Consider the following 24,601-nt stretch of genomic DNA (forward strand, 5'->3'; position numbering starts at 1 on the left):
AATTACTTCTTAATGTTCTCTTCTTACTATTGAGAATATACAAATAATTAGCTCACATTACTTCATACATCCAAGATGTTTACCTAATTTCCATTTCATTCTCATATAGTTTAATCCCAGAATTGAAAAAAAAATAATTTGGTTATCAATTCAGAGACAGGGTTTGCTTTCTCAAATCAAATTAATTTGTCATCTCTTTTTTTTCTTACATTTCACATAACCATATAACAGTGTACTCACTAGGCATCATGTTATATAATAGGAAATCCAACTCTTAAATCTAAATTTATCTCTGGTTTAAGAACCTATGAATCAATTGTGATGGTCACATCACAGATTTTTTTGTTTGAATGCATTCAAAATTATTCATTATCTCAGAATGCAGAGTGTGACTGAGTTTCTTACTAGTATGGGAAAGAGAGTTGATCTTCCTGGGGACATATTTCTAGGCAGAACTTTTCCTTCTTCCATCTAAAAAAAAATATGTCAGATCTTAAGTATAAAATGTCATAGATCTGAGATCCTGTGCAATTTGAGCACTACAGATATCCAAATATAGGCTGGATCTATAGATATGAAATTTTGTAGAGAATTCTTATTGGTATTTACTCTGGTATATATATATATATATATATATATATATATATATATATATATATAACCACTAAGGCATATATAATCTGTATATCCATCAATGTTTCTTCCTGAAACATAGGGTTTGTTTCTGAGTATCTACAAAAAATACCAGTGAAGCCCCCAAATAAGCTATGTTCTTGAAATTACGGGGCAAATAGGTCAGTTTTACAGAGTTGGTTTTTTTTTTTTTTTTTTTTGGTTACTGTGTGTAGTCATCTCATCTGGATAATACAGATTTCAATGTAAAGCCTGAATTATTCAGAAAGATTGTCTTCACTGTCCAAGTTGAGTCAATGATTCTCTGATTCACTTCAAATATAAACAATAGACTCAACCAAGCAGGGGCTAACTACTAGGACTACATCTTATATGCAATGGTAAATTAGCATTTTCAATCAAGTGGAAGACTACAGAGCCATCAGACATTTTTGTTAAGATGGACAACATTATTTTGCCAATATTCTTGCCATCAAAAACTTCAAGTCTATGACATTTTGGCACATGGCAATTCTTTCTTGATACCTATTATAATAAAGGATTTTTTGCAAGGCTTCCAAAACAAAATAAGCTTACTTACAGTGAATTCCCCAGTGACTGCATCAAACCCCACATGAATTGTATGTTCAAAGTCTGAAGGAAGAGAGATCTCTGGGCGTTCTTTCTCTTTCTTCTTATTGGCTAAAGGCAAAATGTCAATATGTATTTATTTGGGATACAGTTTTGGCATCTAAAATTTGTACTGTTAAGTTCATCAAAAACAGTTATAAATGTGAAAGACAGTTGATTCCAACACAATTTTAACAATATTTAACTGCAGATAATAAAATTTTGTTTGCAGAAGTGGCTGACAGTTGGACAAAAAAATGTTATATCCAAATAATTTATAATTTTCCAAAATCCAATTCAAATAAAATCTGCAGCCAAACTGATTTGCGTCCTCTGCCGATCTAATGATGTAACCACAAAATATCTATGTTATTGTATTTAACTGACCTTCTTGGATCAAATACTACTTACTAAAGAAGAAATACTTAAGTCAAACTAAGTCTAACTATTAGAAAGGCCCAAAAATAAAACTGCTTATGCTATCTAAATATAAAAGTGTTATGAATTGCTTCTATGTTAACCATAGCTAATTATCAAGTAGTTGGAACATCTTTCATGTGCATGTATACATTATGAAGCATGTCTTATTACACTCCAGTCTTCTTTCAACAAAAATTACATTAAAAAACAAATAATAATGTTACAAATCTTTATCATTAAAAATGGTTTTAATCATTTGCTACCTAGCACTTTGCTAGTAAAGACAAATTACTGTTTTTTATGAAGATTTTTTAGTTCTTAGAAACCTCAAACCAGTTTTTTTGATTTAGTCATTCTAATTTGTAGCTATTTTCCATGTCCCAATTATATTCTGTCATATCAGCTATTCAAAGTCATTGTCCTCAGGTAGCAGAGTTCTCATAGTGACACAATTATGAACCACATCAATAGTTAAATCAAAAGCCTTTAAAAATATAATCAGTGTATAAATTAAGTTGAGAACTGTAAAGAAATTAGTTCATCTAGAAATAGATCCCAGAGAAAGTTTCTGTGAAAATATTGTAAATGGTATCTAGTACCCTCCATAAAATACATATCAGCAGATTTGAGCATGTATCTTTGTTAAGGCTGAATTTTACACTAAAAAAAAAAAAATACACTCCAAATACTGGGCAGGTCAGTATAAACCATCTGTGCTCAATTAAAACCAATCAACTTCAGAATTTCCGGGGTGGCCAATTTAGAACATTCTGGTTCAAATAGATGTCTCCTTGGCCTGAATTTCAGACAACATTCAATTAACCATACATGAATTATTAGTTTTGTGAGTAACCCAGTATAATTTTAAATCTAAAGCCTTTTATTTTCAAATATCATACTATGGCTTCTTTTCTCTTTCTACCCTGACTGCTCCATATCATTAGCTAGGAAACAGAGATGTAGAGCAGAAATATGGAAATTCAAGTACTGAGTGGATTAGTATACAGAATTAGAAGCCGGGGGGATGAGAGTCACTCAAAGCCTTTGCCTGACCATGGAACACATTTAGGACACATTTTGAAAACTACACATGTGCCATCTAACTTAACTTTAGTGTAAATCTCAATTTTATAGTGAGCCTACTTTATTGATGAATGTTATCTTAACTGAACAGTGACGTTTAGAGTTTTCTGTTGGTACTTTTATCTCCCTGAACATTTGTGGACTCTAGCTACCATTTACACTTGTCAACTACCATTTTTACTTTTTCAGAAGGCGAAACAGAATAATCAGCTTTCTCTTCTTGCCACTTCCTTTGAAGGTGTCCTAGCTACTCATGTAATAATTTATTTTTCCTCTTTCCTGATCTCCCATTCATGTTGGACATGGCTAACCATCTCTCTTTCTACTTTACTTCCTTGACAATGTGGTCTCAGTCTTCTCCCTCAGTAACTATTTATTTGATTGGCATTGCTTCTCCTTTTGTCTTTCCTAGAGCACTCTTTGGCTTTTCACAGTCCTTTCTTTACACTCGTTCACCTTAGATGGCATCAACTCCCAGATACTAAGTAATGTTGCAAAATTCCATATATACAGCTTTCGTGGGACCAGACACTTTATATAATTTGAAAGGAACACTCACTTTAAGTAAACACAATACAAAATTGCTAGGACTCCTCCTATGGCCTTGGAAGAGTCCCAGGCAAGTGAGAAACTCTGAAAAAGAGGACATATTTATTTCATAGTAAATTTACTACTGGTGGTTGGTGATCTTTTGGGGGTCAAAGACAACTGTGAAATATCTGAAGATGTAGAACTTCTAACCATGAAAATGTGCTACACACACACACGCACATGCACATGCACACACACACACAATTTTGCCAATAATTTCAGAGGTTAGAAATTTCCCTGAACTCCAGGGTAAGAACCCATAGCTTGATTTCTATCTCTAATTATTATATCAGATTGCATTCATGACCTGTCTTGCCAGCAAATAAGCTCTCTTTATTTCTCCATTTAGTATCAGCTGCACGTTTGAAGCATACTATTTTAAACAAAAACACTCCATTTGATCTGAGCTATGTGAATTGCCTTAATGGTGTCTCCCTAGGCCACCTGATTTTCAGTCCCTTACCAGTCTAATCATGCCATTTCCTTTGCTCATGGCTAAGAATAACAGATATAGGAAGCCAAAACTTGCTTCTTCTCCAGTGTCCATGTTCTTGGTGAAATGATATCACTAACCACCCAGGTCAGAGAAGTATTAAGGCCTTAATGAAAAGATTATGATCCCCTCTCTTGAAATATATAATTCAAACTAAAGCATAAAAAGGTAAAGAAATCTAAAATATTCTGATATTTCTATAATGATTAAGTATTTTTAAAAACAATATATCCAAAATTGGTATGTTTCCACATTTTGGGTGCTCTGCTTACTCTGGCTGCTGGGTAACCCAGCACTGGCCTAACTGTCCAAACCATAAATGTAGGAGCTTCTTTGAACTCTACTTTAATTCTATCTTAGTCTGTCACCAAGTTCTTTATATTCTATATCCCAAACTCATCTTAAATCCATCTTCTTCCTTTCATCCTCACAAACCATTATCTTCATAAGGTATCAGCATTTTTCACCTGATCTTACTGTCTTAAATTTTGTTTCCTGCAATTTATTATGTTTCAAAAGATTATTTCAAAATAATCTTTATTATTTCAAAATAATCTTTTGAAACATACTATTACCATATCCCTATCTTTGTTTAAGACCCTTAAATGGTTCCTCATTACCCATGCTTCTTAGCGTACTATCCAAGTTGAAAATTTATGCCTCTTATCAGGCTATCCAAGGGCCTGAATGATCTGCCTCCATCCCTCTCCATCGTCTATTCTTGTGATGGCCCCCAGTGTCCCATACCCATTTCATGCTCCCTAAACTGCTGGCTTTTGTTTTTAAATTTGTTTTTCAATTACAGTTGGCATACAATATTGTATTTGCTTCAGGTGTATAACGTAGTGACTAGACATATTTTTTGGACCATAAAATGCACCCCCCCAAATTTGGGAGGAATAATGTCTGTTAATGCTGCTGTTGAGTTCTGTTTACATTTACATTGGTGAAATATTTTATTTATGTTATTAAATATTTTATGACATTTCTTGCTTCAAAATTTTTTTTTCCTATTTTCCTCCTCTAAAACCTAGGTGCATCTTATGGTCCAAAAATATGGTATATACTTTATGAAGTGATATAAGTCTAGATCCCATTTGGTACCTTTCATAGTTATTGCAATATTATTGACTGTACTCCTTATGCTTTAATTCACAGTCCCATAACTAATTTTATAACTGGAAATTTGTACTTCTTAATCTCTTTTCCCATATTCATCAATGCCCTGCTGGCTTTTCTCTTCTGCCAAGCTTTTACTCACATTAGGCCAAGGCCTGTAAAGTCTTACTTTTTACTGTTCCCCCTCTGCTTTGTGTGGATAACTCCCACTAGTCCTTATCTTTATCTTCTTTCAAAAGATTTTATTTATTTCTTTATTTTTAGAGACAGAGGAAGGGAAGGAGGAAGAGAAGGAGAGAAACATCAATTTGTGAGAGAAACATTGATCAGTCACCTCTCACATGGCCCCAACCAGGAATCTGGCCCCAAACCGAGGCATGTGCCCTGACTGGGGATCAAACTGGTGACGTTTCAGTTTGCAGTACAATTACCGTCACACTGAGCGACACCAGTCAGGGCAGTCTTTGTTCTTCACTCTTAGGTTTCCTCTCCTATAGCAAGTCTTTTCCTACTTCATTCTGCAGAGAAAGTTAAATGCCCTTCTCTTCATGCTCCCATGGAACTACCCATTATATACTTGGAGTTTGACACTTATCAACACTGGATTGTTATTCCTTCTTCACATACCTATTTCCCTAGTTAAAATTTGAGAGCTTGTTTGGAGGTTCTAGTAGGGAAGTGCAGCTACTCATATACCCTTGACTAAAGACTGTTCCTCTCCTCTAGTTGGGAAGGTTGTCCTCTTAGACATAGTGCAGCTTTGGGAGGGGTGCATATGGATTGGTGAGGGAGGAAGGGGACACCCACTTAGCCAGCCATATCAGCCAAATTAATCCTAGCGATCAATGGGGTGACAGATATCATAGCCAGATTGCCTTCACATCCTATTTCTCTAGTTAAGATTTGAAATATTTAACAGCAACAACTGTATCTTATGTGGTCTCACATTTCCTAGTTCCTGCCTTATGTCTGCGCACTTGATAACTATCATTTATGAAACATTCACCATGTACAAAGTGCTTCTAATATTATCTAATCACCAAAATCTTATAAAGTAGACCTTATTATTATTGTATTATTATTGTTTTATAGATAAGGAAATGAGGTGCAGTGAGTTTAAACCACACACCCAGGTTATTTAGCTGGCAGTTGTCAGAGTCAGAATTTGAAAAGATGTCCCAGTTGTGGCTATAGAACTGAACTTCTGAATAGCTACACTATTTTTTATTCAGTAGCATTAAAAAGAAAACACCTTGACATATTTAAACCCTAATCTTCAGTTAGTGTTTGTGATTGAATAGGGCCTAGATGAGAACTTTTTTTGTAATACTAAAATGTATGTCTTTCAGAAAATTCTGTGAGCCATTTATATGAAGATTCATCATAACCTGAATATTGGGATGATAAGGCTCAACCTGATCAGCTGTGAGTTGATATTTGTAGAAAGCAGAAGACCAAGTGATTACTACTTTCTAAGCATATTGTGTGTATTCTATTGAAACCTAGGATGAAGGCCACAAGTTGTTGACTAGACCACTGCAAAGGGTGTCCCTCGCCTTGGGACCCTCTAGGTGTACATGCATTCTGGTTGTAACTCCAGGAGACAGCTAATATTTGTCTCTAATCTTGACACTTTTCTTCATCCTTCTACCTTTGAGAGAAAGAAAAGCCCCTCTAGACATCTGTCATCTTCTATATAATCCACCAGTCAGAGTTCCATACTTCCTCTAGTGGCTAGAGCTTTTTACATTACAAATTCACCTACATCATCAACCTCTTCTTTAAATGCCCTCTTTACTTCCTGTCTTAGGTTCTCAAACTTCACTGTGTATCAGTCTCATCTGAGAAACTTTAAAATAAAGACAGATGTCTGAGCTCCACACCCAGAGATTCAGAATCAGTTAGTCTGGACTAGACCCAAGCACCTTTAATTTTTAAAGCTCCTCAAGTATTTCTATTAAGCAGCCGGGGTTGAAAAGAACAACTGTAAACCTTACTATCCAATGAGGGCACCAATTCCACATAATCCTTATGAGCACTGCTCATTCTTCCCCATCCCAAGTCCTTAGACCTGGGAGAATAAGAAAGGGCAGTTTCTCTCTTTTTTATTCCAAGTTGTACATTTGAACTCAGTACTACTGCACTTGCCAGCAAAGCCCCTCCTGTGCGGTTATTGCCATTGAGTTATCTTGGCCAACTCCCCTTATCCACTGAGGACTTTGATTTCCAGTCTTCATTCCTGTACTCAATGTTGTCATCACTCTGTGAAATGTAGTATATAAATGGACATCTCCCTCACACCCTTTCTTTTTAACTCCTTGACTTCTATCAACTATAATGAACTTGATCTCCCTTCCACTTCTGTAATCCATTCCAATGGCCACCTTTTAAAGCAGTGATTCTCAACCAGGGCTGCATATCACAGTGACTTATAGAGTACAATAAAATATCTGTCTGGAGCCCACCCAGAATCTACTATATCAGAATTGCTGGGTGTAGGGCCTGGGAAATAATTTTTTAAACTCCACACACAGATAATTTGCAAACCAAATGGAGAACCATAGCTACCCCAGTCATTTTCATTATCTATAATGACCCTTTCTCTAAAATATTTAACCCTGTTATCTCACTTCCTAAGCCCAGCCTCCCATCCTGCTAGCTTTCTCACTGTTTTAAGCCCTTACTCCTATTTTACCTGTTCTTTATCTCAACAAAACCACCAGCTCCTAGATGCCTCTATTTTAGCTAATTTCCCAGCTTCCTCCTGGTCAAGACTCTATGGCCCATCATTTAAATTGCTCTTAAGCCACTGCCCTGGAAACTCTTGGTCTTTGACCATTTCTTGCAATTGTTCTGCAAAACTCTACCCAGAGAAAATTCAATCACAAAAGCTTCTCTTCCATACCAAGGCTATTGAAAGTTGCTGGTGGAAAAACCACATAGCCATGGAAACTGGTGTTCATAGATGATAGTTGGGTGATTAATGGTGCTTGGTAATATTCTTCTTTCCCCTTGCCAACTTCATTTTCCACTCTTCTTGCTGAATATTCCAGAATTTTACCACTTTACTCAAACCTGTGCTTTAGCTTCTTCTCTCTTACTTTCAGCATATGAAATTCTTTTTACTTCAATGAGAAAAATGAAGGCCACCAGTTTGGAACTCTTTTTACTTCACTCCTTCTCCCAGTCTTATGCACTTATCTCTCAACTCACTGTAAGCAATGTTCCATCCTTCTGCTTAAGGTTTATCCTTCCACTGGTATCTAGATCCCAGTCCCTCTCACTTATTTTATTTCACCTGTTATCTTCAATCTCTCCCCCTCTACTGACACTTCCTATTTGGCTTAAAAGACATGCTGAGATTTCTTTTGTCCTTAAAAATTAAAACCATCTGTCACATCGCATCTTTCTCTAACTGCTGGTCTCTCAGCCCTTTCTTTTTTAAATGTTTTGAAAATGCAACCTAGACTTCCTTAGCCCTCACCCCTCCAACCACTGCACTAAGCCTCTGAGGTCACAAATTAACCACCTTCTTGAAAATGGCTACTTTTTATTCCATATCACCATTGACCTCTTAGTGAAAACTAACATTGCTGACCATAAACTTCATGGTACTCTTGCCCACCTTCTTTTACATAACACTTTTCTAAAGTCTGTTCCTACATTTATGCATTTTCTGTTGACTCTTTAAATAGTATTCACCAGGAGCTGTCCTAGGTCTTCATCTCTTCTTATCATCTCAACTCTGCCTTAGGTCACCTCATGTACTTATATGTTTTCAATTATCATCTACACTAGTGATTCTCCATATGTACCTCCATCCCTGCCCTTTCTGCTGTACCCTGAGCCCATGGAGTTAAGCACCTACTGAATACCTCTATTTGGATGCCTCATAGGCCCCTCACTCTAAATATTTTCTAAAGTAATCTATTTTCTACTGCCTTTCCCCACCTGAAACAAGATCTACAATTCCTCCTGTGTTTTCTACTTTACCCCCTCCAGTTTCTTCTCCTACTATCTGATAAGTTGCCTAATTCTATTAATTCTTCCTTCTAAAGACTCCTACTGTATTGTTCTCTCCTATTCATATTGATACTGGCCTTTAGGCCAGATCACTGTCATTTCTCATCTGGATGATTCCAACAGCCTGACTTGTCTCCTTCCATCCCTCTCTTCCCAAATTCATTCTTCTCCTGTGGCTAGAGTGATATTTTGACACAAAAAATATGATATATCCCTGATTCAGTGTTTCCCCACTGCCTTCAGAAACAAATTCAAAGCCCTTGGTGTGGCATAAATAAGTCCTCCAGGTCTGGTTCCTAATAACTTCTACAGCTCCATCTCCCACCACTCTCCTACTCTCACTGTATGTCCCAGCTATTCTGCACTACTTGTAGTTGTATTTATAGAACCTCAGCTAATAGTGTGCCATGCTTACTTCCTTTATAATGTTAATATTCCTTTGATCTGAAAGGCCACTCTTCTCTTACATGTATAGCTCTTTTCTTCTTCAAGACTCACCTCAGTTCAGTGGCTACCTCCTCCAGGAAGCTTTCCCTAACTTCCCCTCTCCTCAAGCTCAGGCTTGAATAGATGCCCCTCTTCAGTACTCACTTTCATGTTATACTTACCATGATAAACTCTAACCATTGACTGACTTCTCTCTGTCCCTCACTAGGCCATCAGTTTCTTAAAGGCAAGAACTTATACTTATTCACCTCTGTACTCCAGCATCTATGTAGAACAAGACCTATTCAATAAATATTTAATGAATATGCAAATAAACAAATGAATGGGAAAATAACTTTCATTTTATGAAATGAGACCCAGTATATGGAGACAGGTCATGCATACTTGCCATTACATGTTGATGGAGGAGGAAGCAATGATCCAGGTTCCCCAAGAAAGCTGGGGAGCGGGAGGATATGTTTTAGAGTAGTTATAATTGAAGTTGGTGGTGGTAGCATTGTTGCTGTTTTTCCCCAACAGTGGTGATGACTCTGTACACATCAGACATACCTCTTCTGAGGTGCCACTTTGGGGCTAAAACCATATATATTGGCAACACAGGTGGGCAGGGTTCAAGGTACAGCAAAACAACCAATTGCCCCCAGATGAAATCCCTAGATGAGCCTATGCTTGCCTTCTGATAGCATTTTAGAAAACTGTCACCTGAATCTTCCTTGTTGTAGGAGTTCCACTTGTCATATTTTCCTAAAATTCCTGGAAATTTTGTTGGGCCTTTTCATTGGATGTCATATGGTCATATCCAGAATTACTTTTTTAGAATACTTTCTAGCTCCTTGAAAACAGAGCATGCAGGAAAGAAAAGGAAGGACAGGGGACAGACATAGAGAAATGCTTTCCCACATAAATTTAGCCTGAAAGCACAGAACAATAATCATTTTTGAAAAAGAAATGGAAAATATACAAAGTTACAATATACAGTATAATTTAAAAAGTAACATTTAAAGCCACATTAATATAGATAGTGAAAAACGAAACACTATATAAAATGCAGAAACAATTTTTCCAAAGAAAAAACCACATAGGCTGGCTAGTTCTAAGCACCAAGCATTTCACAACCCTGGCTCTAATGACCAATTCCCTCCTGCTACTGGCCTAGCATTCTTTCCTTTGAATTAGTCAGTGAGTCAGTTAACAAGTATACAAAGAATTCAGGATCAGACTTCTGGCAAGATGGAGGAATAGGTGGACGCACCGTACCTCCTCGCACAACCAAGATTAGAACAACAACAATTTACAGCTAGAATAACACTCAGAACTGATAGAGGATTTATCTGAATGGAAGTTGGACAGCCAAGAAGTTGAAGTAGACCCGTACATCCAGGCTGGTAGGCGGGGCCAAGAGGACAAGCCGGGCAGTCGTGGGTAGGCAGTGCCCGGAGGTCGGGGAAAACTTGGTGCAAAATCGGAGCAAAAGCCATCCGGGGCACGCAAGAATGCAGCAGTGGTCCCTGAGTACGCAAGCTGTGGCTGGCAGAACCAGTGAGGTGGCGATTGTGGACCAGGGCAGAGCTCGCAGCCCATGATCCCAGAGAAGGGACTGAGATCCCAGGAGAACGGAACTACCGCCATTGTTTCCTCCCGTCCCCACTCCCGTATCCACCCCCACGTATAACATCATAATCTAGCCACTGGGGTGCCCAGCCCCGGTGAATACCTAAGGCTCCGCCCCTCACTGTAACAAGAGCGACCAGACCAAAAAAAAAAAAAAGAGAGAGAGCAATGGCTCAAATAGAAGAACAAATCAGTGCCCCAGAACTCATCCTTTTGAGCGACCAAGAAATAGCTAACCTATCAGATGCACAGTTCAAAACACTGGTGATCAGAAAGCTCACGGAATTGATTGATTTGGGGCGCAAATTAGATGAAAAGATGCAGGATACCATAAAAGAGATGCAGGAAGATACACAGAAGAGAGCCAATAGTGAAGGGAAGGAAACTGAGTCTCAAAACAATACAGTGGACCAGAAGGAAGATAGAATCAACCAAGCAGGAAAGCATGATGAAATAAAAATTAAAAAAAAAAAAAAAAAAAAAAAACGAGGAGAAGCTTAAGAGCATCCAGGACATCTTTAAATGTTCCAACATCCGAATTATAGGGGTACCAGAAGGGGAAGGGGAAAAGCAACAAATTGAGCACATATTTGAACAAATAATAATGGAGAAATCCCCCAATCTAGCAAAAGAAATAGTCTTCCAAGAAATCAGGAAGCTCGGAGAGCCCCAAAGAAGTTGGACCTAAGAAGAAACACACCAAGGCACATCATAATTACATTAGCCAACGTAAAAATGAAGGAGAGAATCCTAGAAGCAGCAAGAGATAAGGGGACAGTCACCTACAAAGGAGTTCCCATCAGACTGTCAGCTGATTTCTCAAAAGAGACCTTACAGGCAAGAAGGGGCTGGAAAGGAATGTTCCAAGTCATGAAAGACAAGGACCTACATCCCAGATGGCTCTATCCAGCAAAGCTCTCATTTAGAATGGAAGGGCAGATAAAGTGCTTCTCAGATAAGGTCAAGTTCAAGGAGTTCATCATCACCAAGCCCTTATTTTATGAAATGCTAAAGGGACTTATCTAAGAAAAGAAGATAAAGAAAAAACATGTATAGTAAAATGACAGAAAACTCACAATTATTAGCAACCACACCTAAAGCAAAACCAAAAGAAACTAAGCAAACAACTAGAACAGGAACAGAACCACAGAAATGGAGGTCACATGGAGGGTTAGCAACAGGGGGGTGGGAGGAGGAGAGAGGGGGAAAAGGTATAGAGAATAAGTAGCATAGAATGTAGGTTGAAAATAGATAGGGGGAGGGCAAGAATAGTACAGGAAATGCAGAAGCTAAAGAACTCATAAGTATGACACATGGACATGAACTAAAGGGGGGGAATGTGGGTGGGAGAGGGAGTACAGGGTGGAGGGGAGAGAAGGGGGGAAATGGGACAACTGTAATAGCATAATCAATAAAATATATTAAAAAAAGAAAACAAGTAAAAAAAAGAATTCAGGATCAATGTAGTGACAGACAGATTATAGTAATTCATTAGGAACCTAGAGTTCTAAGCTTGCTATCTAATTGGAGAAATAAGTTGAGCAAATAAAAAATAGAAATTGATAATACCAGATCAAAGAAAATTAGGTGCTAATATGGAAAGAATATAAATTCTGTAGTATGTCCAAAGATAAGACCATAGAAACCTGTGATAGACAGTGAGGGCTTACCAGCAGAGATAAAACTACAGAGATGGATCTTAAGGACTAAACAGGCAGGAAAGGGCAAGGCAACTAAAGAAGGATAAACAAGAGAAGCAAAGCTTGGAAGTAGAAATGTATAGCATATTGATGAGGAAGTGAGTGATAGTAATGAAAAATCTACTGGGAAAGTTTTTTCAGCAGATGAATGATATGATAGAGTGTTTTCTGGCAGAAAGTCCAGGTAGCTATGTGCTCCTAGGTACATATGACATGTGTGTGGGCAAGGCTTCAAATGGTTGCTATTTCATGTAGGCTGAGGAGAAAAATAAATGGTGGGGGTAGAGTGGGGAGGACATACTTGCCACTGAATCTGTTGCCTCTAAAGATTATCTATTAGGAACTTCCTATAAAATGTGTGTGTGTCTGATCCCTGCAACTAGATTGAAAATTACCTCAAGACAAGGAACCTGGTCTTATATATAGTAACCCTGACAACACTCAGCACAGAGCTAGGCACATAAAAAGCAGGCACAAATCTTTTCCAAGTGAATCATAAAACCTGCTCCAGGTAAGACTGCATTAACATCCAATTATATTATAACTGATTTTAAAACTGAGATAGCTAATAAACTAGATCTGTGCTCAAATTCAGCATGCAGCTCAGATTTATGCACTATCTAGTTGCATATGTCTCTAACCTGTGATCTTCCATTAAGCCCTTTGAAAAAAAGGAGGTCTATTAAAATATTTTCGAGGCTTATACTGGAGTTGCTGAAGTTGGAGCTCTCCTGGGAGTAGCCCTTGCCTCCAAATCCCTCCCTTGACACTAAAATCCCTCCCCCTGTCTCCTCTCTACTTTGTCCCACTCCCCTGTGCAGGTGCAATCTGCACTGTTATGTGTTTCTGAAGCCAAACAGCTTGTACAGATATAGGGGCCACTTCCAACAGGGGCAGTGAGGAAGGCTGGTTGGAGATACATCATACTAAAATACCTGTTTTTCACCTCAGTATTCCTGGACTTTGCTCTGGGAAAGCCATGTTGGAAGGATATAGAAGTATTTTTAAAGGGTCATCCATCTTCTGTTGCTGCAACTATCACCTTTCCTAGTAGATGATCCTTACTGACTTGGTTACTCTTTAGCTGGGAGGTAGGTGCTTTCAGTGGTTTATTAGTTTACTTCATTCACGAAGAGGCTGCTAGTCAATACCTCACAGGGACCTTTTACAAAATATTGTCCTTATGGCCTTTAAGAATTAAAATGCCTCACTGTTTACTTAACTACCAGGAAAATGAATTAAGTTAAGCACTGGAGTTGTTCTATTCCACCTTCTGAATCATGGGTCACAGAGCACACTGTGCCATAACCCCCCAAGGGAAGCTTTCTGAAGTCTAATACTTGGGTAAGAATAAGTACCTGAGAATAGTTAAAATATTCTGTTTGGGGGCATGTTATAAGAAGAGACCCAAAGGAATTGATTAGCTCCTGGACTCATGAAATGCATGTTTTCTCTTACACAGGGAAAGATTGATTCTCTAGATATCCTCTACTTTTTGGTAGAAAAATGTTCTTTTGTGGGCCTTCAAACTTATTTTTTTTTTCCAATGGAAATACTGCAAACTACATATGGTCATTACAGTGGAACATTGGACATAAAAACAGAGTTTATTCTTGGCTCTAAGTACTTAAAAATGACAGTGCAAAGTGGGGAAAATATATAAAAGGGGTTCTACATAACATATATTTCTGGCTTAAATCTAGCATCTTGAGCAAAACATATACTGATTCTGATCAGAAAAGTAAATAAGTGTTTATTTATTATATGAGGACAAAGAGCCCTGAATCTTTACATACTGAATTATGAGTGAATGTAAAGGAAAGGATGATAGGTGACTCTCATGTTCTATTTTAATATGGTTCTTTAATATTTTAATTAAAAATATCAGATATTTTTATAATAAACAAATATTTCATAGCCCCTCAAATAACAGGGTAATCAGGAGAAAATAATTAACTATTTTATTTTTTACAAAGGCTATTACTTTCTGCTATAAAGTTAGGCCCTTAGGAGGAATAACTTGTAAAGACAAAGGTATGACTTACTGTTGTATTTGCTGGTAGAGAAAATGGATTATTTTCACCTAGGTTTCACTTACTTCTGTAAAGATTCCATTTTTATATATTCCATTGGCTAAAACCTATTTTCAAGCCTTTTATAACACTGGGATAATCCTTGCCTCCATCATAGGAAGTATGAAGGAGGTAGATGATATGAAAATAATTTGAATATTGTAATATCCCTGTAATTGCCATCCAAAATACATCATCTCATTAACCTTATAAGTGAAGTCCTTAGAGATATAACTACCAAGAGAGAGAATTAAACTGGGCTGTTTTAAACATTCACTGCTCTTATTATAGTATATTTCATTATATTAGTAAATCTCAGAAGTGTATATTTGGGAAGGCCCATGGTGGAAGTTTCATTCTCTGGCCTTCAGGTAGGACCTGATAAAGCCATGAGACACCCAATAGAAAACCTAGAAAAGTTTACCCTTGGTAATCATTGTATCCAATCAGCACATCTGGAATTTCTTTATGTCTAGTTTCATTCTCTCTTGTAAAATAGTAAGCCCATTTCTGCCTGTCAGTTCTTCTGGCTATGGGAAACAATATATGCCCTCCATAAAGTAGCGGCCTTTAATGTATAGAAAAATAGTCAAAGTGGTACCTGACCTTGCAAGAGCAGCTACAAGCCCAATTCATAGGTTGGATGTTTCATGAGGATGACTGAGGAAAGGAAATGATGGTCCTATGTAAGCCATCACTTTCAGTGGTAACATCTTCAAAGACATTCAACAACAGTGATCATTCTGACTAATCAAGTTGACTCTTATGCCTACCTCCTTCCAGACAACTCACTGCTTCCACTCTCATTTACACCCAATTCACACATGCAACAGTTTCAATGAAAAATGTTTGAAAACAAAAAGTAAATATAAGGCAATGTCCTAAACCAGACACATCTGATCATGTGGGCAATTTTACAGGGCACAAGTTTGAGGGGAAAAAATGGGGGGGCTTCATTTACTTTAAGGAGGAAAGTAACTTTGTATCCTTTAGCTAGTGTCCTTTCCTTTCAATACTTCATTTAAATGTTTGATGCAACTTGCTTCTGTCTTACCCCTTCTTATCCATCCCCTGTATCTTCTTCACCTCCTAATCTCCCTCTCAAACATTACTTCTCCTCTCGATTTATTTCTCCCTATTATTTCTCTCCTTCATTATATGAGGAGGGACACACAAAAAAACAGAAATTATTTCTAAAAATTGTGTATTTATTCTTACATGTTTAAACTTCAGTCACATTCAAAGTACTCTCCATTTGATGCAATACACCTATCAAGACTTTGCTAAAAAACCAGTTTTTGAACTTGTAAATTTTGATGTCTTTTAGTGCTTCTGACATTTTTTGTTTCACCTCTTCCACATTGGCAAAATGTTTCCCTTTGAGGACTTTTTTCAGCCAGGGAAACAAACAAACACACAAACTTGCTCAGGGCAAGATTGAGTGAATAGGAAGGGTGAAGCACAAGGGTCATGACATTTTTGGTCAAAAACTGCTGAACACTCAGCACAGTGTGGGCAGGTGCACTTGTCAATCACTCATAATGAAATGGGCAAAGATAATGAATGAGTCTTCAAAAAAATTCACTGAAGCCTAACACAGCCTCTCACAACACCAGCTAGTACACTGATACAATTGGGTTCTTAGAACACTCACTTAGCGGGGACTCGTGCTCTAGAAGATAATTCTGATTTTTACTGGTCCCCCCTCATATACCTCTCCCAATCCTACAATCCATACTTGTTTTGAATTTGACTGCTGGTTTTAGTGGGCTACCATATTTTTCTCCAATTTCCCATTTATTAACCTTGAAGTGGAAGCACAGACCCTAGTAGATAAAGTGCCTCATTATCCCACCTTCTTCCCATTTCAACCACAGGGGACTTATAAAAGTAAAGGAGTAGTACAGGAAGTTTTTCCTGGGGCACAGCACTGACCCTGGAGTACAAGCAAGATGTCATGCCCTTCAGGCTTTCCAAAGGGCAGTGCAATGATCTCCAAAGGGCACTCTTTTGGTGAGCTGTATGGTCGACTTTGGAGAACCAAGAAGAATGTAAACACCATTCAAGATGTAGCAGTCTCTGACATCTGGCATTCTGATAACAGAAACCACAATTAATTGAGACTTTCATTCATTGTTGGTGCAATGATAATAACTTTGAGCTACTCAAGATCCCAAAGGGTCTTCAGCATCACCGAAGAAAGACTGCATACTTTTTAGTCTAGTTATCACACTAAGTATTTTTATTGTGCGTTAATTAGATGAAAGTTAGCAATGTGCATTAACCAAAACAATTGATTAACAAGAGCATAGGATAACTAAGAGTCTTCTTTAACATAATTGGTACACAGTAATGCTTTCTGCTGTGTAGTATATAGAAAATAACATTCTAGGAATTTGAACAACATATATGCAATACAATAACAAACTATATGGCACTTAAAGAACTTCTTCATATATATGAGCACACTCATTTAGAGCCTCAACTTTCTAACGTACGCAGTATTCAAGACTGTGAAGTGCACACACCAAACAAGAATCTTACCCACAAAACACCCAAATAAAATGTTAGTACAACTCTATTATGAAGAATATTTTCTCACCATTATTTTTTTAAAAAGCATGAAAAAGTTTTCATTCTTTCCTACTGAGTGGTGATAAAAAAAAGTTTGATTTTCTGAAAATGAGAAAAGTTTCAAAGCACAATATCATATTCTTAAGGAAAAATGAAAGCCACTGCTGGCTTTTGGATGCTAGGAATGAAGTTTCCCACATATTCCTTTTGTTCTGCTGCAAGGCTTTGTTACAGAGTATAGACCAACCATAGGGTTTAGAGTCCAAGACACCTGGGATACTTCTGGCTTCCATCATTTGCTATGTGATGCTAGGCTGTCTACTTAAATGCTTTAAACTCAAATTACTTCATCTGTAAAAAGGGGGTAATGCAGAGTGGTTGTAAGGATTTAAAGACTCAATATATGTACAGTGCCTGGAAAACAGCTTAGCTCAGTCAGTAAATGGTAGATCACTTCCTATCTGTCTTGATTTATATCCCACTACCTCCTAATACTCCTTTAGGAAGAGAGGCCTTTACTTTATTCCCAGGCTCACCAGATACCAAATTTCTCTGGATTCCCCACAAACAAAATGCACATGAACTGTACTCTCTAAAGACATAGCCGTTCACACAACATTACACGTCCTCTGAAACACACCTGATGCTCAAGTGCGACACAAGACACATAAGCATGCTTCAGAAGACACAGACGTCACAAAGACCACGTCTCCTCCAAATGCAGTCTCACTTGCTTCTTTCTCACATGTTCTTCCAACCTTCAAATCCTTAACATTGATTATTTTTAGAGGTACTATGCCATTTTCAGAGTTGTGGCAGATTCATTTGCCTCATTGCCTTTTTAATTTTTCATGTATTTATTTACTCATTCATGTATTTATTCTCCACCTTGTTCCAAAATGGATATCAGGTGGCTTACAAGAATTCACAAAATGCAATATGACACATAAATTCAAAGTAGATAAGAAAGTAAAAGGAACAAAAAAGATAGGACCATAAAATGGAGACTGGAAAAAAGCTAATGCAAAGGGTATACATACCATAGAGTCCCTGAAACATGCTATGCATAGGCCACACATTTGGCTCCAAGCTTTCTCATGGCCAACAAAAAAGAAACCTGATCAGTCTCACACTTCACAGGTTATGTAAAATAAAGTCAAAACACTTGTTTAGGATGTCCTTTTCCTGATCAAATGCTGAAAACTTTCCTATAGTGAAGTACCATAAAATGGTGGCAAATTGTCTATCCTAATTTGCTCTAATACCAATAATCAGCTCCTGGAACAGTCTCCAACAAAGACAGATCATCAATCTTCAAATTACATCTACTACTTCTTATGTTTTTTTCTATCTGTCTCTTGAAGTTCTATTTTTCAATGAAATGTAGCTATTTAAATAGACTTCTTAAAGCAAATAAGCAAGAACTTCTGCTGACACCAAAGCAAGTACTTTCATTTAACTAAAGAAGTAAACATTGTGACATTATTTATAAAAATTTGGAAAGGACCCCAAATATCCAATAAAAGGAAATGGTTAAATAAACCACTGTTGCCACTATATGATGAAATGTTATATATCATTAACAAAATGATATTTATAAAAACTTTAACAAATGTAAAAATACTCATGATAAAATTTTTAAGTGAAAAAAATGGATATAAAACTGTATATTTTATTATCTTAAGTAGGTAAAAATATGCCTTTATACAGCCATAAAAAACTCTGAAAAAGAAATTCACCAAAATGAGATGTGTGAATATGACTGACTTTGATTTTTTTCTATATGTTTGTCTTTATTTTCCGAAGTTTTTGATACTGGTAAAAAATTTCCCTATGATGAGAAAAAGAAGAATTAGGAGTAAAAATACTAACTCAGCCAGTTATTATTGGACTGTGGAATTATGGGAAATTTTAGCTTTTCAATTTTCTACAATTGATATATAAATTCTAGTCCAGAACAAAGTTACTGAAAGAAACAAGAATTCTAAAATCTAGTTTTATGGTTGTTTGTTTCTAAGGTCCAGAATGATGCAAATCTAATAACACCTTATAATTATTAAGCACTTAATAATTATAAAATTTCTTTTAAATTTAAAATATTAATTTTTAAAAGCATCCTCATACTTGAAATTACATATAATTATCAACAATATCTTGTGAGATAGGCTAGATATTACTCTCCTCATTTAAAAGGTGATAAAACTGAGGCTCAGAGAAAGTAAGTGACTAACCCAAAGTCACAATAATCAATGACAGAGGTGAACTCAATATCAGGCCTCTAAATCCAAGTCCAGGGCTCTTTCCATTCACTCAAGACTGACAGTGGTGTAACCCAAGCAGTCACTCAGAGGCAGAAGCACAGAAACCCCTCCCTAACTTTGAGGGTCCTATTCCATAATAGGAGACCCCCAAGGTAGAAGAGTTCAGCTGATGAAATTATGATTTCAGGAGGTTAAAAAAAAGAGCAAGGGAAGTGAGGTTACATGTGAATTTTTTGAAAGCCCTCATAAATACTTTTTTGCATAGTAAAATCAAACAATAACAACAGTATATTACATAAAAATAATAATGGGAGTTTACATAGCTTAAATTAGTAAAAATGACAAGCTCTGCATAGTTTCTATTTTCATCATAACATGATTTCCAGAGGTGATGAAGATGTAGCACTCATTATTCGCAGTGACAGTGAGGCAACAAACACAGGTGGACTATTAATTCAAATCATGGTTCTCCATACTCTTAGAGTCATCTAAGTCCAATCCTGAAATTATAGCAACTTGCTTGTGGCTTTAACCTTATCAAGCAAGTGATTTTAAGTGGTACAACTTAATGACTTTGACTCTTTTGAAGAGGCTTTCTATCTTCTCAAGTTTTTTTTTTTTTCCATGACAATTTAGCACTTTGGTATGGAATTCAAATTAAATTATTCAAGCTTTTCCTGAAGGCAGATTATCAGCTGTTCAGCACTGGTATTTAAATGACATTACTTGATAATTCACGTTCTTCTGAGGTTGCTTTCTTCCCAATATGGTGTTGTCAAAAGACTCTTATAACCTCCTTAAATAGTTCAATTAAATCATTCACACTTCTGAAGGCAGCTTATCAGCTGACCAGCAATGATATTAAATGGCACTATTTGATGATTTAAATCCTGCTGAAAGATGGTTTCTGTCTAATGCCGTATTTTTTAAGGCATCATAGTACCTCTTTATAGGTAAAGTTTGACATGTAGAGGTGTCACTTTTAACTATTGGGGAGGTTATAATCTTGTTCTAAAATATTTGTTCCTGTTGCTCCAGTTCCATAGATCTTATCATCACTTCTGATAATCACCTCTGGGTTACTGGAAGTTTCCTGAGAGTCATAGCAGCATCACATCACTTGGATTAGTGTCAACAGGTTTGGATTCAACTTCAGCCAATGACTGCTCCAAATGTTCACCTGCACCCATAGGTTCTTCTTGATCCAAAGATTTTTTTGTCTTCAGAATGCATTGCTGAAAGATATTTCATCATATCTAGCCAAATTTTCTCTTAGGTTGCATTCATTATAGGCCCTGTTAAATTATCTAAAGCCTCTTTTATTAAGAGTATAACATTAGTGGTGGTTTAGGAATACCATGTACAAGGGTCTTAAGAAAGAGGAACCGTTGTGAGATTTTGAACAACAAAGGTATATGACAAATTTGGCACATGTCTTCTTGAATGACCATTTCAAACACTGATCTGAGAGCTTGAGTATGTGAGACATGAAACTAGTTATAAAAACGCCCTTAATATCAGGATGCACACTGGCAAGTACATCTGAGGTACCAAAAGGACTGTGAAAAATGAGCAGAATTTTGAATTCAAAATTTAAAATGGTCTTAAACTTGGACAAGAAAGTACTTTTCAAACAATTCCTTATGGAGAGAAGGAGTCATCCAGGCTTTTCAGGCTTTTCTGTTTGCACACAAATACACTGGAAACTTGGCTGGGTTTTTTCCTCTGGAAAGATTTGGTCGGTTTTCTGTACAGTAGTAATGATTTCACTATGAGGTCACCTGAAGTAGTGGCACAAAACATGAATGTAATCTTCCCTATTTTTGCTGACCTCATGCCAGCATCAGTTGGCTCCTACTCTTCGAAAGGGAAAGTAAGATCATTCAATGACTTCCAAAGCACAGCAGTCTCAACAGCACCAAAGAATTTTTACAGGCACATAATCCCCTTCTTCAATCACTTCACTGTGGCAGATACAACAGAAGCTGCAGGCTCTAATAGTTCTTTCTTTGGCACCACTGCCACATAGAATTTGGTCTCCAGGTCATGGATAGTTTATCAAACCATACCTTTTTCCTTGCAAAAAAATTTTCTGGATCCACTTCAGTGTCTGAAAACAGGTCTTCAAAAATTTCTCTTGCATGGTCATAGATCCCTTACATGGAAAGTGTTTCCTTATTCTTTTGTTTGTCTTTAATCCAGATGTTTAACATAGTTTCCATCTTTTCCATCCCTATGTCACAAGGGATAAAGCATCTCTTAAGTGATGTGGGTATAAAGAGACAATACTGACCTTAATAAGAGTTTCAACTTTCCTTATGGTACTAATTGTGGATTCATTAACACCATGAAGGCAACCTATACAAAACTATCTGGTTTACCTTGAAGAAACAGATCAGGAATGTCCCTTTTCTCTTCTCAAGACATCATCCTTTTTGCCCTTATGGCAACTTTTTGTGGTAACAGTGTTCCTGTACTTCATTCACTCTCTTCTGTCTCAACAGTCACATTTATAGAAACCATGTTTAAACTTTATGCTAATTAACACAGCCTGGCAATTATTTACCAGATATTTTAAACCCCCTAGTGTTACAAAGTGTCAGCATATGATATTTAACTACCAAATGGTATTACTAACAACACAAGGATAAATAATAATATACTGTTGCAATATTCAGTACAAATAGGGCTGGTTGTGTAGGGAACAACTGGCAGAAGATAAGAGAAAAACAAATGATTTGGAAATTTCTTCCCACCTTGTGATATAGTCAGAGAGACAATAATGTAGCAGCTTGGACTGACTCCCACATACTCAATTCAAAAGTTTCACAGCTGTCAAAAAGATATACAGAAGTAAATCCACCTATAGTCAAATTTCCAATAAGGAGAACTTGCAGTTTAGAAAGGATTAGTGTAAATTCTCCAAGTTATCAGAAAGAAAGTCACTGTTTATATATTCAAAAGTACTATTCCTATGATTTACCCTGGGTTAACACTATGAATTCAATTTTATGTAAAAGGTAAACACAACAAAAGTAAATTTTCTGTAAACCACAGACATCAATCACATATTCTCACAAAATGCAACTCTGAAGAAGTAGACATAAAGGTTAGGCAGGTCCTAAACAGTCAATGCCAAGAAATAACTACCCAAGAAAGAAAGTGACAGTGAGAGAATAAATTATCCCCTTTTCAATTCCCAGCCACTGATACTTTACTTTTATCCCCTCCTCCTGGGAAGATAGAGCGGAGCCTGGCTTTCTTATTCTTCTCTTCAGGGGCCATGGGAAGTGGTTTGGAGCTGTGGTTGACTGTTGAAGAATCTCGGTTGTTGCTATTCATCCTCAGTGGGGGAGCTGGGGGTTTCTCTTCATTATCCAGACTGTCAGACATTTTCAGTTACAACTAATTGCACAGCTCCTAAAGGAGGAGGAGAAACAGAAGTTAAGAAAGAATAGGTATAAAAAAATCTAGTAAATGTGGGGATTCTAACATCTTAGAAATAAAAGCATTTTCTTTCATTTCAGGTTTTTCATTGACCATTTTGAGGGGTTTCTTTTCAAGAGGGAAATGTACTGCCTCCCTAAAGACCAACAATACATTTTCCCAAAAAGAAAAGTGAAGGCAATGATTAATGGCTTTTCAATATGCACACACAAACACACAAGGTCTCTTCCTTTCCTTGTGATGAAACTATTTTCTGCTGTTCACTCAGTCTTGTAATGAGCAATTTACAATCTTTCTTTTTTAAAAATTCTATCCTGATGATTGCCATGGTAATATAGCATAATGTCCTCAGAATCCAGAGTTGACATAGGTTTGGCTATTGATTTTTAATGGTCTGCAAGAACAATTTAGCCCTGGCTGGTGTGGGTCAGTGGACTGAGTGCCAACCTGCACACCAAAAGGCCACCAGTTCGATTCCCAATCACAGTACATGCCTGGGGTTACAGGCCAGGTGCCCGGTTGGGGACATGTGAGAGGCAACCAATGTTTCTCTTGCACATTGATATTTTTCTCTCTTTGTCTCCCTCCTTTCCCCTCTCTCTCTAAAAATAAATAAACAAAATCTTTAAAAAACAGACATGATGTGAATATTATTTTTTTAAAAAAAGAATGATTGTTGGCTGCTTTGTCATTGGGATGTATTTGATGTCTTATTCTTCCCTGGTGTGTACCTGATTTACAAAATACAGGCTACTGTTTTATGAAAAAACTGAGAAGCAATCTAGTAGACCTGGCAGCTTCAGCAGAATTGGAGTGTATAGATAGAGAAAACAATTCCCCACTTCAGGTAGCAGGTAGAAGGTAAAACTGAGCCAAATGTCACCATGAGCCAAGAGTACCTTCAAGTAGAGGACCACTTCCTGAGGAGATACTAAAAGCTTACTCCTTGTCATATTTTATATCCTGGAACAAGGAACAAGGAAGTTGACAGAGGTAACATGGCTGTAAGAACCAGTCTGAGTTTTAGCAACTTGTTTGTTTTTAATTTCATTATTCCTTTGCATCTTGTGCTTAGGGCTGAATGAATATATTTGAGTTTCATCCCACTAAGAGGGTAAAGTGGACTGGAAAAGCATGGACTGCCCATGGAAATATTTGTTTCTAGCTGTTTTCCTATTCAAATTTAAGTCTTTCATTAGGGACCTAAAACTTGCCATGGCAAGTCAGGTGTCAACACTATCTTCCAAGAGAATCTCCAGTTTGAATACAAGAAAAATCAAATTCCATTGTAACAAAATCTCTGTAAATTTATCAAGTATTAATTGGCTCTGATTTAGGAGCATAAGAACTGTCCAAACATAACTTAGCACATCACTCCATTCTAACAACATTTACTATAAACAAACCTAAGTACAACAACAACAAAAGCAGGACCTCGTTACCTGTAATAATGAGAAATAACCCATCATGATTATTTTAACTCTTTAGTTGTTATGATGTTTATTTTCACTAATGAAC

At 36.9% G+C, this 24,601-nt stretch overlaps 1 protein-coding gene across 2 annotated transcripts in view; it reads right to left on the reverse strand.

The window, feature by feature from the left end:
- PAK3 (p21 (RAC1) activated kinase 3) overlaps window positions 1-24,601 on the reverse strand; it is a 161,269-nt gene that overhangs the window by 102,368 nt on the left and 34,300 nt on the right. For both annotated transcript variants that reach the window (XM_028522624.2, XM_028522625.2), the window contains exons 5-6: window positions 22,855-23,056; window positions 1,214-1,314 (exon numbers count right to left, since the gene is read on the reverse strand). In XM_028522624.2, the coding sequence (XP_028378425.1) occupies window positions 1,214-1,314; window positions 22,855-23,029 (276 nt within the window). In that variant the 5' untranslated portion in view covers window positions 23,030-23,056. The remainder of the gene's footprint in view (window positions 1-1,213; window positions 1,315-22,854; window positions 23,057-24,601) is intronic.

This window comes from Phyllostomus discolor, chromosome X (genome assembly GCF_004126475.2).
Source record: "Phyllostomus discolor isolate MPI-MPIP mPhyDis1 chromosome X, mPhyDis1.pri.v3, whole genome shotgun sequence".
In the NCBI taxonomy this organism is placed as follows: Eukaryota; Metazoa; Chordata; class Mammalia; order Chiroptera; family Phyllostomidae; genus Phyllostomus; species Phyllostomus discolor.